A 17,692-nucleotide genomic window follows, 5' to 3' on the forward strand; every position below is an offset into this window, starting at 1 on the left:
AACCAATGAGTCAAAAGAAGAAATCACAAAGGAAATTAGAGAACATTTAGAGGTAAATGAAAATGAAAACATAAGATACTAAAATAGGGGATGCAGGTAAAGCAATGCTTCCAGGGAAATTTATGGCTGTAAATGCCTATATTAAGAAAGAAGATCTCAAATTTATAACTAACTTTCTACCTTAAGAAACTAAAATAAGAGCAAACTGAACCCAAGGCAAGAAGAAGGAAGGAGATAATGAAGACTAATCAGAAATAAATATAAAGGAAAAAAGGAAAACAGTAGAGAAAATTATTGAAACCAAAACTTGGTTTTTTGAAACAATCAAGATAATTGATAACTCTTTAGTTGTACTTACAAAGTAATAAATAGAGCAGATACAAATAACTAAAATCAAGAATGAAAGAGCATTACTACTGACCTTACAGAAATAAAAGAATTATAAGGGAATGCTATGAACAGTTGTATATCAAGAAATTAGATGCCTCAATTTTCACAGCAATGATTTCTGTCATACACAGTGGAAATACCTCTATCAGGCAAAATAATCAGTACCAGACGTTTACGCATTCTTATTCATATTTCATATTATTACTGAATATACTCCTGTCCCCCATGGAGAGAAGAGATTAATTATCAGTGAATTTACATCTTTTAAAACTGTGGACAGAAAAATGTTATTGCTTAAATGCTGTTTTTTAAAAAAGTCAGCTTTGGGCTTCCCTGGTGGTGCAGTGGTTAAGAATCCACCTGCCAATGCAGGGGACACGGGTTCCAGCCCTGGTCGGGGAAGGTCCCACATGCCACGGAGCAACTAAGCCCATGCGCCACAACTACTGAGCCTGCACTCTAGACCCCGTGAGCCACAACTACTGAGCCTGCGTGCCACAGCTATTGGAGCCTGTGCACCTAGAGCCCGTGCTCCACAACAAGTGAAGCCACCACAATGGAAGCCTGTGCACCGCAATGAAGAGTAGGCCCTGCTTGCCGCAACTAGAGAAAGCCCGTGTGCAGCAACAGAGACCCAATACAGCCAAAAATAAATTTATTTTAAAAAAAGTCAGCTTTGTTCTTCTGTGTTTTACCCTCTTGATGATTTTGTCATATTAATGAAACGTGCATTCATTTAATTTTCACTTCATTTTCATATAAAATATATAATTTTGTTGAAATTACTCTGGGCAAAAGAAATCTATTTTTTCCAACATGAAAAACATAAGTTTTAGAAGTAGTTTTTTTTGGTGTAAGAATAATTGAAAAGAGTTGCTAAAATGCTGTATACAGAGAGTGGCTTTATCTAAAGCAGAAGTTTGTAATCTAGGGTCTATGGTTAGAATCTAGGACCTGAATAAGAAAAACCTGAATAAGAAAAAAATTACATGTTTTCACTAACCTCTATCAAAAATACAGCATTTTTCCAATTATTAATGTAGGCAACAAACCAAAGTAGTATTAATATTAATTGTGACTTTGTTACCACTAGAAATCAGAAATATTTCTATATATTATTGTCATTACCGATATCTCAAATTTACCTTTATCAATGCTTCAGAATTTCAGGTAGTTGTTAAAATTACTGCTATAGCTTGTTATTTAATGCATTAATAAGGTACACATACCACTATATCAAAAGTTTGTTTTTAAACATCTTGATAATTTCTGTATAATGGGTTTCTTTTGTAACCCTATTTATTTTATATGTTTTGAAATTTTCTGAGAAAGAGGGCCTATAAGATTCTCTACATGGGCAAAGGAGTCCGAGGCACAGATAAAGGCCCTAATTTAGAAACACCTTGGTTGAATTAGAAAATTCTTATGTCTTAACAATTAACTCTTTTTTTCTTTTGATCAGGTGTAGGTAATAGCAGTGAAGGTGGAAGAGGAAAGGCAGGTGCAAAACTTTTCCAAGATTTTCAGATGTTAAGTAGAATCTGGACTCATCCTTGGTGTTTGCAGCTGGACTACATTAGCAAAGAAAATAAGGTAAATCAACTAACCTAAAGTTGATCAAAAGGTATCTGTTGGAAGCAGAATAGCTTTAGGAAAAAGGTTGATCTGTATAGACGTACTGTATGTTCAAAAATTTTTTTCTTTTTGGTACAGTAATTCAACTTATTTTATTTCTAGTTAATTACTATATGTTTGAATGCATTGTGATTATGGAAGGAGTGTTAAATGTTAACCTTATTAAAAAATTTTTATTGAAATATAGCTGATTTACAATGTTGTGTTAGTTTCAAGTGTACAGCAAAATGAATCAGTTATACGTATACAGATATCCACTCTTTTTTAGATTCTTTTACCATATAGGTCATTACAGAGTATTGAGTTCCCTGTGCTATGCAGCAGGTCCTTATTAGCTATCTATTTTATATATAGTAGTGTGTATATGTCAATCCCAATCTCCCAGTTTATCCCTCCCCCACCTTCCCCCTGGTAACCATAAGATTGTTTTCTATATCTGTAACTCTATTTCTGTTTTGTAAATAAGTTCATTTGTACCCTGTTTTTAGATTCCACATATAAGTGATATCATGCGATATATGTCCTCTAACTTACTTTACCCAGTATGACAATCTAGGTCCGTCCATGTTGCTGCAAATGGCACTGTTTCATTCTTTTTTTATGGCTGAGTAATATTCCATTGTATATACGTATCACATCTTCTTTTTCCATTGGTCTGTTGATGGACGTTTAGGTTGCTTCCATGTCCTGGCTATTGTAAATAGTGCTGCAGTGAACATTGGGATGCACATATCTTTTTGAATTATGGTTTTCTTTGGGTATATGCCCAGGAGTGGGATTGGATTGCTGGCTCATATGGTAGCTCTGTTTTTAGTTTTTTAAGGAACTTCCATACTCTTCTCCATAGTGGCTGTACCAGTTTACATTCCCACCAACAGTGTAGAAGGGGGTTCCCTTCTCTCCACACCCTCTCCAGTCTTTATTGTTTGTAGATTTTTTTTTTTTTTTTTTTTTTTTTTGTGGTACGCGGGCCTCTCACTGTTGTGGCCTCTCCCATTGTGGAGCACAGGCTCCGGACGTGCAGGCTCAGCGGCCATGGCTCACGGGCCCAGCCGCTCCGCGGCATGTGGGATCTTCCCAGACCGGGGCACGAACCCGTGTCCCCTGCATCGGCAGGCGGACTCTCAACCACTGCGCCACCAGGGAAGCCTGTTTGTAGATTTTTTGATGATGGCCATTCTGACTAGTGTGCGGCGATACCTCACTGTAGTTTTGATTTGCATTTCTCTAATAATTAGTGATGTTGAGCATATATTCATATGCTTTTTGACCATCTGTATATGTTCTTTGGAGAAATGTCTATTTAGATCTTCCGTGCATTTTTTGATTGGTTTGTTTGTTTTTTTGATATTGAGTTGCATGAGCTGTTTGTATGTTTCGGAGATTAATCCCTTGTCAGTCTCTTCGTTTGCAAATATTTTCTCCCATTCTGTGGGTTGTCTTTCTGTTTTGTGTATGGTTTCCTGTGCTGTGCAAAAGGTTTTAAGTTTCATTAGATCCCATTTATTTATTTTTGTTTTTATTTTCATTACTCTAGGAGGTGGGTCAAAGAAGATCTTGCTGCGATTTATGTCTGAGTGTTCTGCCTGTGTTTTCCTCTAAGAGTTTTTATAGTCTCTGGCCTTACACTTAAGTCTTTAATCCACTTTGAGTTTATCTTTTGTGTATGGTGTTAGAGAGTGTTGTAATTTCATTCTTTTACATGTATCTGTACAGTTTTCCCAGCACCACTTATTGAAGAGGCTGTCTTTTCTCCATTGTATGTTCTTGCCTCCTTTGTCATAGATTAACATCTTGCATAACCATAGTAAAATGGTCAAAATTAAGAAATTAACATTGGGTTAGTACTATTAACTAAACAATAGACATTAATTGGATTTCATCAGTTTTTGTACTTACATCCTTTTTCTTTTTCATGATTCAATCCAAGATTTCACATTTTGTTTATTATTGATATCTGTGACGTCTCCTTTATTTTTTCTAATCTGTGATAGTTCTTCAGTTCTTCCTTATCTCATCACAATTAACTTATCCTTAAATGAAATAAACATTATATAATTTCCAGTATAAATTGATATAAATTCTTAAAACATTCATCTTTTTTTTTTCTCTAGGGATATTTTGATGAAGACAGTATGGATGAATTTATAGCTTCAGATTCTGAAGAAACCTCCATGAGTTTAAGCTCTGATGATTATACAAAGTAAATTGAATACTTTTTGTGCCCTGTGTTGACATGTTTAAAATCCCTACTTGCTGATCATCCTCTAGTAATTGGCACTTGTATCTTTCCTGTGTTTTCCTAATACTTTGAATTTGTTCTTTTTTTTAGAAAGAAGAAAACAAAGGGGAAAAAGGGGAAAAAAGATAGTAGCTCAAGTGGAAGCGGCAGTGACAATGATGTTGAAGTGATTAAAGTCTGGAATTCAAGATCTCGAGGAGGTGGTGAAGGAAATGTGGATGAAACAGGAAACAATCCCTCAGTTTCTTTAAAGCTGGAAGAAAGTGAGTCTGATAAATGTTGTGTTTATCATGGAACATTGATTTAGAAAATATCATATCATTGTAATGTCAGTGCTTTTTTCAGTTATTAATAATTATCCTCACTAGTTGGCTCAAAGGAATATCTTTCCTCAATTGGTAAGCATCTAGGATAATCAGATACAAGTAATAACAACAAATATTTGATGAATGTTGAATTACAAGCAAGCCATTGTGCTCTCTCTGGTATTTAAGAGGAAGGGAAAAAAGAAAAACTAACATTTATTCACATGTATATGCCTAAACTCTGTATTATTTTCACTCCACATGTTAGCTAACTTAATTCTTGAGCAGCCTCGCAATGCTGTTATATCTTTATTTTTATAAATGATTGGTAGAAGTGGGATTCAGACCTAGATATAGTCCATTTCAAACCCACCAGGGTAATTTCACTTAACTACTATATAAAAGTGGAAGCATTTCAGATGATAAACTATGATTACAATTCATTTTATACAGTAAAACTAGTTTCATTGGTTTAGTCTTTTTTTCCTTTTTAATTCTTCATAATCTATATTTATTGTCTCTAGGTTTCCCCTGTGTCAGGTACAGTTTGTCATCTGTTTCTCTTTCTCTTTCTTTCTTTCTCTTGTGCATGAGTGTATACTCAGTGAAAGTCTTCCGTTGAACTTCCCAATGGCTAAAGTTATCTTTACTCATATCTACATTTGAAGGTTTAGTGTTCAGGCTCTGTATACTCCTAGTGCAGCCTGACTGGGTGTTTAGGAACTCCAGTGCTGGGAACAGATATCTGAATATTTGAAATATCAAATATCTAGAAACAAAACAGTGTAAATAACTCTAAATATGTGGCATTTGCGAATCATGGAGCAAAGCAGTAGAGACCATCTGAGAAGAGAGATGTGGATGCCAGCTAGGTGAATGATCCTGTGCACAGACAAGCTTAGTTGGTCTCAGGCCTGCAGCTGAACAAATTTGGTGATTCCTTGATAAACATTTCTCTCTTCAGTACCTCCTTGGAATAGACAGATGGCAGCCTAAGCACAGACCCTGGCTTAATTCTCTAAGAAATCAGGGGAATAGTAAAAATTAAACTACAAAATTTATTTTCTTGTTTTTCTCTCCCGTTACCCCATAAAGGCATTTTATTATTAGCGTTCATCTTCCAACTAGATTTAAAGTATGCTTTTCTAAGAGTAGTAAAGGAATGGTTATAGTTTAATTGAACGTCGTGGGAAGCTCCTGTTATCTCCTCCCCTGGTCTCCTGACCTGCATTTTCACTTAAGTTCTCCTCAGTCTCTCATCTCATAATTAGAAATAAATAGCTTAAAGTTTATGTGTTCCTGGGAATGATTTTCTTAAAATATTCTTGTTAAATTTTCCTTATAACTTATGGTTAAGAGAAAAGAGAGTAGACTAACCATTGTGTCTCATACTGTGCTCTAAATGGATTACATAAAAGTATGCTGAGGTATTGATGTGTTCACCACTTGGAACTATAGATGGGGTCTTATGCAGCTGGGTCACCTTCAGAAATGAATAGCATCTTCCAGTTTTCCTGGTGTGCTATTGTAAGTACTATCGCTTTCCATATATGCCATAATATGGAAAAGATTTGAAAAGAACTGGAGCAGAGAGTAGGTTGCTACATATTATGAACTTAAAAGCAGACAGGGAAGGCTGTGGGTTCCAAATGACAAACTTTGCCTACTTCTCTCTTGTGTTTTTTCATTTTAGCTCTGTGCAGTCAAATAGGAGTCATTCATATATGGCTGTATTTTTTATTTATTGCAGCTATCTACATGTTTAGTTGATCAGAAACATTTTCTAGAACAAATGGATGATAAAAATCTATTTTTGTTCTTTACATCTAGATTAACTCTATATAAGGCTGAGTAGATCATAACACATGATCATATATACCTGGTACTGTGTAAGTGTTAAAAATAAATCACTTTTTTTTTTTTTTGCCGTGCTGCATGGCTTGTGGGATCTTAGTTCCCTGACCAGAGATCCAGCCTGGGACCTGGCAGTGAAAGTTCTGAGTCCTAACCGCTGGATCACCAGGGAATTCCCCTTGCAAATCACTTTCTTATAGTAAATGTAAGAAAACCTAAATAGGAAGTATTAAAGAGCCAAAATGTTGCACCTGGAAATTGAAATGGATATTAAATAAGTAGATGGCTATAGCTGAGCTATGATTTTCACTGTATACTTCACTTTCTCTTCAAAGAATTTATGCTTAATTCTTTTGCAGTAGCTTTCTGAACTTTTTGAGAAGCAACACCTTGAATAAGTCATTTAAGTTTACCTTACAGCATCCACGTCTCTGTGTTTTAGTTTAGTATCGTATTAGGACATTTTATGATGAGGAAATGCCTGTATATAAACTACTACAAAATATTTGATTTATTATTTCAGCATAAGCATACCTTGTTTTATTGCACTTCACAGATACTGTGTTTTTCACAAATTGAAGGTTTGTGGCAACCCTGTGTTAAGCAAGTCTATCAGCACCATTTTTCCAACAGCAATTGTTCACTCCATATCTGTGTGTCACATTTTGTAATTCTCACAATATTTGAAACTTTTTTGTTATTATTATGTTTGTTATGGTGATCTGTGATCAGTCATCTTTGATGTTACTATTGTAATTGTTTTGGGGAGCCATGAACTGCACCCATGTAAGACAGGCAACTTAATTGATAAATTTTGTGTTGTGTGGGTTCTGACTGATCCACCGACTGGCCTGTCCCCTGTCTCTCTCCCTCTCCTCAGGCCTCCCTATCCCCTAAGACACAACAATATTGAAATCAGGCCAATTAATAACACTACAATGTCCTCTAAGTGTTCAAGTGAAAGGGAGACTTGCTTGTCTCTCACTTTAAATCAAAAGCTAGAAATGATTAAGCTTAGTGAGGAAGGCATGTTGAAAGCCAAGATAGGCCAAAACTAGGCCTCTTTGCCGAACAGTTAGCCAAGTTGTGAATTCAAAGGAAATGTTCCTGAAGGAAATTAAAAGTGCTATTCCAGTGAACACACGAATGATAAGAAAGTGAAACAGCCTTATTTCTGATATGGAGAAGTTGTTGTGGTCTGGATAGAAGATCAAACCAGCCACAACATTCTCTTAAGCCAAAGCCTAATCCAGAGTAAGACTTAGCTCTCTTCAATTGTATGAAGGCTGAGAGAGATGGGGAAGCTGCAGAAGAAAAGTTTGAAGCTAATGGAGGTTGGTTTCATGAGGTTTAAGGAAAGAAGCCATCTCCGTAACATAAAAGTGCAAGGTGAAGCAGCATGTGGTGATGTAGAAGCTGCAGCGGGTCATCCAGAGGATCTAGCTAAGATAATTCATGAAGGTGGCTACACTAAACAACAGGTTTTCAGTGTAGACAAAACAGCCTTCTATTGGAAGAAGATGCTGTTTAGGGCTTTCATAGCTGGAGAGGAGAAGTCAATGCCTAGCTTCGAAGCTTCAAAGAACAGGCTAAGTCTCTTATTAGGAGCTAATGTAGCTGGTGACTTCCAGTTGAAGCCAGTGCTCATTTACCATTCTGAAAATCCCAGGGCCCTTAAGAATTATGCTAAATCTGCTCTGCCTGTGCTTTATAAATGGAACAACAAAGCCTGGATGGCCTCACATCTGTTTACAGCATGGTTTACTGAGTATTTTAAGCTCACTGTTGAGACCTACTGGTCAGAGAAAAAAAAGATTCCTTTCAAAATATTTCTGCTCATTGACAGTAATTCTAAAATATTACTGCTCTTGGTCACCCAAGAGCTCTGATGGAGATGTACAACGAGGTTAATGTTGTTTTCAAGCCTGCTAACACAACATCCATTCTGCAGCCTATGGATCAAGGAGTCATTTCAACTCTCAAGTCTTATTATTTAAGAAGTACACTTTGTAAGGCTATAGCTGCCATAGACAGTGATTCCACTGATGGATCTGGGCAGAGTCAATTGAAAACCTCCTGGAAAGGATTCACCATTTTAGATGCCATTAAGAACATTCGTGATTCATGGGAAGAGGTCAAAGTATCAACATTAACAGGACTTGGGAAGCAGTTGATTCCAACCCTCATGGATGACTTTGAGGGGTTCAAGTCTTCAGAGTAGGAAGTCACTGTTGATGTGGTGGAAGTAGCAAGAGAACTAGAATTAGAAGAGCCTGAAGATGTGACTGAATTGCTGCAATCTCATGATAAAACTTTAATGGATGAAGAGTTGCTTCTTATGGATGAGCAAAGAGAGTGGTTTCTTGAGATGGAATCTGCTCCTGGCGAAGATGCTGTGAAGATGGTGGAAATGACAACAGAGGATTTAGAACATTTCATAAACTTAGTTGATAAATCCATTGCAGGGTGTGAGAAGATTGACTCCCATTTTGAAAGAAGTTCTACTGTGGGTAAAATGCTGTCACACAGCATTGCATGCTACAGAGAGATCGTTCATGAAAGGAAGAGCCATTATCAATGCAGCAAACTTCATTGTTGTCTTATGTTAAGAAATTGCCACAGCCACCCCAGTCATCAGCAACCACCACCCTGACCAGTCAGCAGCCAGCAATGTGGAGGCAAGACCCTCCACCAGCAAAAAGATTATGACTTGCTTCAACGAGACGATGCAAGCATTTTTTTAGTAATAAAGTATTTTTAAATTAAGGTATGTATATTGTTTTTTAAGACATAATGCTATTGCACACTTAATAGACTACAGAATAGTGTAGACCTAACTTTTATATGTAGTGGGAAACCAAAAAATTTGTGTGACTCGCTTTATTGTGATACTGGCTTTATTGTGATGGTCTGGAACCAAACCTGCAACATCTCTGAGGTATGCCTGTGTTTTCAGAGTAAGCTTTATCAGTGAGCATTTATATTTGAAAACAAACATAGAGTGGACTTGGAAAGGTTGCGGCACAGGAAGACCCTATGCTCACCTCCTCCCCTGAGCGCAGGGATCTACACCTAAACACAACACATTTCCTCTTGAAGAAGACCTGGGGGGCTGAATGAACTGGTGCTACCAATAGAAGAACCACATAGAAACTGGTAGGAAAGTCAGATACACGGTATCCATGGGAACCCCTCCTCTTTTGCAGTGATCTACAGTAGGGAGATGGATTGCTGAGGGATCCAAGTGCAGACACACTCACCCTGGGACACAGTGAAAAAACTTTAAAGGCACCTACAGTATATGTAAAGGAAATCTGTTTCCTAACCCTAGAGTTTCTGCCAAAATGACAGGGAACTGTTGGAGCCCTTGCCTGGGTAGGAGGCACTGGTGATCACTATTGTTTGGAGTTCCCTCCCCGGACTCCTCCTGCCCCATATCTGCTCCATCTCTAGCCACCCCATCAAGGCAGCCTATGGCCCAGCGCTCTTCAGGGACCTGCCCCTGGACCAGGTCCTCTCCAGCTCCAGCTATCCTCCTAAGGCAGCCTTGGGTGCAGTACTTCCCAGGGGGCTGCCCCTGGACTGGGCCCTCCTTCAGGTTCTGTGGTCCCACCAAGGCAGCCTCAGGCATAGTGGTCCCCAAGGATTAACCCCAGCTGGTGCCCACTGCAGCCCCATCTGGCCTGCCAAAGCCTCTAGGCACAAGTAGTCTACACAGGGAATGTTCCCACACAGGCATTTAATGTGCACATAGGGAATGTAATCAGTAATATTGAAAAATACGGTGATGGATGATAACTGGTCTTATTGTGGTTATCATTGCATACTGTATAAAAACATCTAATCACTATGTGGTGCATCTGAAGCTAATATTATATTGTATGTTAATTGTAACACAATTTAAAAACAAAATGTATATAATTTATTATATGGATATAATCTTTTGTGATAGAATCTTGGTATATGATATAGAACCATAATATTAACATTAACATAGCATATTTATTTGTTCAACAAATGTTTATTGTGTTCTTACTATGTGCCTGGGACAGCTCAAGAAGCTTGGGTTATATCAATGTGCAAAATACACTGACGGAGTTTACCATTCTACTAGTACTACTATTTATACATATAATATTTTAATGATATTCTACCTTTATTTCTAAAACTACAGTGTAGGTTTTAAAAAATTTATTTATTTTTGTTTGTGTTGGGTCTTCATTGCTGTGCGCAGGCTTTCTCTAGTTGCAGTGAGCGGGGCTCTTGTTGCGGTGGTTTCTCTTGTTGCGGAGCACAGGCTCTAGGCATGCGGGCTTCAGTAGTTGTGGCACGCAGGCTCAGTAGTTGTGGCTCATGGGCTCTAGAGTGCAGGCTCAGTAGTTGTAGTGCACGGGCTTAGTTGCTTTGCGACATGTGGGATCTTCCCAGACCAGGGCCTGAACCCATGTCCCCTGAATTGGCAGGTGGATTCTTAACCACTGCACCACCAGGGAAGCCCTACAGTGTAGTTTTTTAAGGAATCTCCATACTCTTCTCCATAGTGGCTGTATGAATTTACATTCCCACCAATAGTGTAGGAGAGTTCCTTTTTCTCCACACCCTCTCCAGCATTTATTATTTGTAGACTTTTTTATGATGGCCATTCTGACTGGTGTGAGGTGATGGAGGTTCCTTAAAAAACTAAAAAATAGAGATACCATATGATCCTGCAATCCCAGTCCTGGGCATATATACAGAGAAAAACATAATTCACAAAGATACATGCACCCCAGTGTTCATTGCAGCACTATTTACAGTAACCAAGACATGAAAGGAACCTAAATGTCCATCAACAATTGAATGGATAAAGAAGATGTGGGGTGTGTGTGTGTGTGTGTGTGTATATACACACACACACATATGTATACAGTGGAATATTACTCAGCCATAAAAAAGAATGAAATAATGCCATTTGCAGCAACATGGATGGACCTAGAGATTATCATACTAAGTGAAGTAAGTCAGAAAGAGAAAGACACATACCATACGATATCATTTATATGTGGAAGATCAAAAAAGAAAAATGATACAAATGAACTTATGTACATAACAGAAATAGACCCACAGACAGAAAACAAACTTATGGTTACCAAAGGGGAAAGGGGAGGAGGGATAGATTAGTTTGGGATTAACATATGCACACTACTATATATAAAATAGATGATCAACAAGGACCTACTGTATGGCACTGGGAGCTATACTCAATATTTTGTAATAACCTATAAGGGAAAATAATCAGAAAAAGAATATATATATATAACTGAATCACTTTACTGTACATCTGAAACTAACAAAACATAGTAAATTAACTGCACTTCAATTTAAAAAAAGGTAAGAAGAGATAAGGGGTGAGGTGGTAGCCTGAAAGGGGGATGGAGTCAGGAAAGAGATTCCGTTTTAGGAGGTGGTAAGAAGTATCTCTGATTCTTTGGTTCTGCTGGTCTTTTACTTTGGGATACATTTTGAAGACAGTGATGATGGTGATTGATTGATTGACTGATGAATTTATAGCCTAATTCTTTCAGTCATTCTATTGATTCAGAAATACCTGGTGCATATCAGTGTGCTGACACCAGAAATCAAAGGAAAAGCAAAGGGGCCTGGTCTTCAGAGGTGCTTGGTCTGGTGGGGAATGTTCTTCACTAGACTGGCAAATATGTTGCATTTCCAGTAGCACCAGTGAGTTTAGTAAGCATAGAAACATCTGTGCTACCTAAATGGGATGGAGAGAGTATCTTTTAAGTTGCATTTAACAATAATCTGCATTTCCAATGACTCCTCCCAATAGTCTTGTGTAGTAGAATTCTGGTATAAAATAAAGCTTGAAAAAATAAAATAAAGTTCGTTATTATAAGAAAAAAAACTACAGTGTATCTTGCTGCAAATATGGTGTTTAAATATACATTTAGATTGCTTGAAGAAATTAGGGGTAAAAGTGTTGCTTTCTATTTGTTTGTATTTCCTTTGTGCCTTGTCTTGTAAGCATTTTTTGATATCGAGTGGATATTTAGAAGTAGCTTTGATTTATTAATTCACTGTTACTTGTCATGTATGCATACACAATACAGAGTTATAACAGAAGGAATGATTAATCCATGTCGATGATGAAGTAAGAATATGCAGCATGAAATATCTATTTGTAGGTTTTAATTATTTATTCAGGATATTTATGAACTGGAGTAGCCCATATTTTTCTGGGTCACTTTTTATTTTTTTTAGAGATTACTCTGTTGTGATTATATCCAACAGGATTACAATTAGAATGAATGTATTGTATTTCCACAGAAATTGTCACCTGTGCTAAGCTTTTACACTTCTTATTTAGCTGCCACATTTGTACTAACGTTCTGCCAGCTTTTTTTTATAATTGCTTACACTTTTCCCGTATATAAATTACCTTAATTAAATTGGGTAACCATTGCTGAAGTTGTGTGCAGTCTGTGGAACTGCAAAATTCCCAAAGGCACTGATTATTTGCCAGTTGACTAATTGTAGAAAGGAATTTTAGTTAGCATATGCTTGATAAGCTATGTGTCAGGATTCCTCAAAGCTACCCCCTGGTTTGGTGATTCATAGGACTCAGCATATAGTCATATTCAGGACTATGGTTTATTACAACAGAAGAGTACAAAGCAAAATCAGGAAAGGGAAAAGGCACATATTGGTCAAAGTCCAGAGGAAGCCAGGCATAACCTTCCAAGAGTCCTATCCCAGTGGAGTCACACAGGATGTACTAATTTCTGCAGCAACAAGTTATGGCTACATATGTGAAGTGTTGTCTACCAGAGGAGCTCATTAGAGACTAAGTACCCAAGGTTTTTACTGGGGACTGGTGACATAGGCACTTTCTGCCTGGCTCTTACCAAATTCCAGACTCCCAGAACGAAAACAGGTGTTTTCTTTCTAGGTGCCTAGACGAGATGCAGCCATCCCCTCTTCTCAGGGAAAGTTTAAAATCAGTACAGGGACTGGTTTACCATTCAAGTTCCCAGACTACAGCCAAGGGTCACCCTCTTAAGAAGGCTGTTCTAAGATGAAATTTTTGTTGACTCTTGAAGGATAGTAAAATATGCATGGAAGTTGGTCAAGAAAAGAGGGGGAGAATGTAATATAAGACATTCAAGGAAAGGCATGGAATCTTGAAAATATGTGGTACATTTAGGCAATAGTTTATTGTGGTTTAAATACAAATGCATAATGAACTCTGTAAAAGTAATGGAAATCACCAGGACCCAGACAAAAAAGAAGGAAGTGATAAACAGTAAGTTCAGGAAGGTATGCTATGGAAGCTCTAGGGATAGGCTAGTCTTGAGAGTAGCAGCTTTGGTTTTCACTTACCCACGGGTAAGATTCAAGGCCTTGAGCCCTCTATAAGGTGGAGAGTTCTTAGAACTCAGATTTAAGCTGAATCTGTTTAACATAGGTACATACTCCGTAGAAGAATAGGGTAGAAAAAAATTTTCCCATCAATCCAGGGAGATGACAAGGAGATGACAAGGAAGCTTATCTGTGTCACCCTGGGCTGTGGGTTTCAAAAATAGTTTTCTTGGATTCATAATCATGGGCTTTCCCTCACATGGTTTATGGTTTGAATTTACATTATTTACATAGTCTAAAATCTCAAGCTGAAATACCTCAAAAGTAATTCTGGGTTGGTGATCCCCTGGAGCATCTGACAGAAGCAGATGCAGAATCACTGTGGAGTTGTATGATGTCAACCCAGGCTACCGAGGATTCTCTCATATTACAGCTACATTGAAAGTGAAATGACAAGAAAAAGTTACAGAATACCTAAAGAAGCAATCAATATTAGGAAAAGTTAGCACCAAAATAAGTTATCAGTCAACCTGACAAAGTTAACACAAAAAACAAACAGCATGATCAGGTTGTCAAGAACCACAGATATTAGAACTATTTGATAAGAATATAAAGTAGGTATGTTTAATGTGATATTTTATGAATCATGAGCATAATTTTATACCAGAAAACTTTAAACTTAGGTGAAGTAGACAACATTCTAGAAAAATACAACAACACTGAGTGTTCATTGCAGTTATTTCACAGTAGCCAAGAATGAGAAATAATCTAAATGTCTATGAACAGGAGAACTAATAAATTATGGTATATTCATGCAGTGGAATACTATATGGCAGTTAGAATTATTGAATAAGTCTCATTTCGAGTGGAAAATGAAAAACTCCAGTGAAAAAGTAGGTTGTAAAATTATACAAACAGTATGGTACCATTTACATATAGTTTAAAAACATGATACATAATTACAGTTTAGTGATACAAATACAGTGAAAATATAAAAACATGAACATAAATAGTAAATATAAAGTTTACGGTTTTATTTACTTTTCCAAAAGAAGGGGGGAAAGAAGAGAACAGTATTGGTTAGTGTCACATATTAGGCTTCAGTTGCATCAGAAGTAGATTTAATGCGTTTTAAAATTTGTTGAAGATGGGATATGGGAACACTGCTGTTCTTTATATTCTATATACTTTTCTGAATATGTAAAATATTTTATAACAAAACATATAAAAATTTAAAGTACTTTGCATTAAAAGGCAATTGAGAGAAGATACAGAAACAGGTTAAACCTGTACATTCCTTATTTTAAACTGTTTATATCTTTCATAGATTATTTTGTGTTATTCTCTTCTTACACCTTTTTTTAACATCTTTATTGGAGTATAATTGCTTTACAATGGTGTGTTAGTTTCTGCTTTATAACAAAGTGAATCAGTTATACATACACATATGTCCCCATATCTCTTCCCTCTTGCATCTCCCTCCCTCCCACCCTCCCTATCCCACCCCTCTAGGTGGTCACAAAGCACCGAGCTGATCTCCCTGTGCTATGTGGCTGCTTCCCACTAGCTATCTATTTTACGTTTGGTATTGTATATATGTCCATGGCACTCTCTCACTTTGTCCCAGCTTACCCTTCCCCCTCCCCGTACCCTCAAGTCCATTCTCTAGTAGGTCTGCATCTTTATTCCCATCTTGCCCCTAGGTTCTTCATGACCATTTTTTTTTAGATTCCATATATATGTGTTAGCATACGGTATTTGTTTTTCTCTTTCTGACTTACTTCACTCTGTATGACACTCTAGGTCCATCCACCTCACTACAAATAACTCAGTTTTGTTCCTTTTTATGGCTGAGTAATATTCCATTGTATATGTGTGCCACATCTTCTTTATCCATTCATCTGCTGATGGACACTTAGGTTGCTTCCATGTCCTCGCTATTGTAAATAGAGCTGCAATGAACATTTTGGTACATGACTCTTTTTGAATTATGGTTTTCTCATGGTATATGCCCAGTAGTGGGATTGCTGGGTTGTATGGTAGTTCTATTTTTGTTTTCTAAGGAACGTCCAAACTGTTCTCCATAGTGGCTGTATCAATTTACATTCCCACCAGCAGTGCAAGAGGGTTCCCTTTTCTCCACACCCTCTCCAGCATTTATTGTTTGTAGATTTTTTGATGATGGCCATTCCAACCGGTGTGAGATGATATCTCATTGTAGTTTTGATTTGCATTTCTCTAATGATTAATGATGTTGAGCATTCTTTCATGTGTCTGTTGGCAATCTGTTTACACATTTTATAGTCAAAGTTTATGGGGAAAATAAGAGCAAAATGATTTAACGTGATATGGTGATGCTGGGATCAATCCTTGTTTGAGTTTTCCAGAATTCTAGTAGCACAGTGAAATGTTTCCTGCCCCTAAGATCTTTTCTCCCTTGATCTCTACGTGAGTCAGACTTCCTTCCCTTCTTCTTTTCCTCTCTCCCTCTCTCTTTGGGTCTCTAGGTCTTTCTCTCCTGGTCCCTATCTCTTGGGGTGTGCTTTGGGGGTTTTACTGTCTCAGGACCTGAGGGGCTTCATCTCTTTGGGTCTCTGTCTTTCTGAGCCCTCCTGCCACCACGTTCTGTTTCTCATACTTGCACTTTCTCAGGGTCTGTCTCTTGCTTACTGTCTCACTTGGTGCCCCTCCCCCATGTCTTTCTTCTTCTGTATACATATGTGTATGTTTATATGTGCCTTTGTGTGTCTTTCTGATTCTCTGTCTACCTCCCTCTTCCAGGGTCCCCTCTACCTTACCCTCCCCCATCTTGTGTCTTTCTCTCAGAGTATAGAGCTCTTTCTCTCCTAGGGTTGTCTTTTTCTCTCTCTCCTTCTCTCTCTCTGTGTGTGTGTGTGTGTGTGTGTGTGTGTGTGTGTGTGTGTTTTGCACCCCTCTCCCACATCCTTACCAATCTCTTTCTTTCTCACTCTCTCCCTGGGTTGGTTGGTCTATATGTCTTTCTCTTAATCTCTGTCTTAATCCCTCTCTGGAGTCTTTCAGCTTCTTCCCTTATTTGCCTACTTATGTATGTTTCATTTATTTTGTTTAGGTAAAGCTACTTCCTCTTCTAATCCAAGCAGCCCAGCTCCAGACTGGTACAAAGATTTTGTTACAGATGCTGATGCTGAGGTTTTAGAGCATTCTGGAAAAATGGTACTTCTCTTTGAAATTCTTCGAATGGCGGAGGAAATTGGGGATAAAGTGTAAGTTCTTTTCCTATTTTTATTATATGAACCTTTTGATAACATTTTTATTGTTTAAACAATTTATTTAAAGCAATCTGTTTTGTTTTCTTCTTTTTAAAGATGTAATTTCATGGTTAGTGTAGTGACAGCTATCTTCCTTCTAAGTCACTGTTTCTGAATGCATATTCTGGTTATTTCTTCAGTACTGTTTTCCCCTTCTGGCTATAGTATCTTGAACTTATTTCCTTGAGCCAAGTGTCTAGTTGATATTTGTATTTCATCATTTTCAGAATCATTTTTCAATCCATGTGGTGTGGCTTCTACCCTATTACTTTACTGAGTTTTACCCCCTAAGGTCACTTAATGACCTTCTAATTTCCAAATCTAGTGGACACCTCTCAGACTTTATTTCACCTCTTTGACTACTCTCTTTATTATTTCTCCTTTGTTTTTTGTTCCTGTTTGTTTTACTTCTGGCATTTGTGCCCCCTTTCCCTTCCCTGGATTTCAACCCCCAATCTTATCCTTCATTTTATTATTTAAAAAACATACCTTTAAAGTTTTGAACCAGACTTACTGTTTAGGCTTTTATAAGATCCCAAGTTCTGGTCATAAAATATTTTAAAAATATAATGCTTTTAATATAACATTTTTTGTTAAAAAATGTAAGCACTTTAACATAA

The 17,692-nt window shown here is 37.3% G+C and overlaps 1 protein-coding gene and 1 pseudogene across 6 annotated transcripts in view; both read left to right on the forward strand.

The window, feature by feature from the left end:
• Positions 1-17,692, forward strand: part of ATRX (ATRX chromatin remodeler) — a 236,528-nt gene that overhangs the window by 148,570 nt on the left and 70,266 nt on the right. For all 6 annotated transcript variants that reach the window (XM_060088120.1, XM_060088116.1, XM_060088118.1 and 3 more), the window contains 4 exons: positions 1,853-1,983; positions 4,140-4,228; positions 4,358-4,530; positions 16,874-17,027. In XM_060088120.1, coding sequence (XP_059944103.1) covers positions 1,853-1,983; positions 4,140-4,228; positions 4,358-4,530; positions 16,874-17,027 — 547 coding nt within the window. The remainder of the gene's footprint in view (positions 1-1,852; positions 1,984-4,139; positions 4,229-4,357; positions 4,531-16,873; positions 17,028-17,692) is intronic.
• LOC132481806 (tigger transposable element-derived protein 1-like) lies at positions 7,365-9,135 on the forward strand (annotated as a pseudogene).

This window comes from Mesoplodon densirostris, chromosome X (assembly GCF_025265405.1).
Source record: "Mesoplodon densirostris isolate mMesDen1 chromosome X, mMesDen1 primary haplotype, whole genome shotgun sequence".
In the NCBI taxonomy this organism is placed as follows: domain Eukaryota; kingdom Metazoa; phylum Chordata; class Mammalia; order Artiodactyla; family Ziphiidae; genus Mesoplodon; species Mesoplodon densirostris.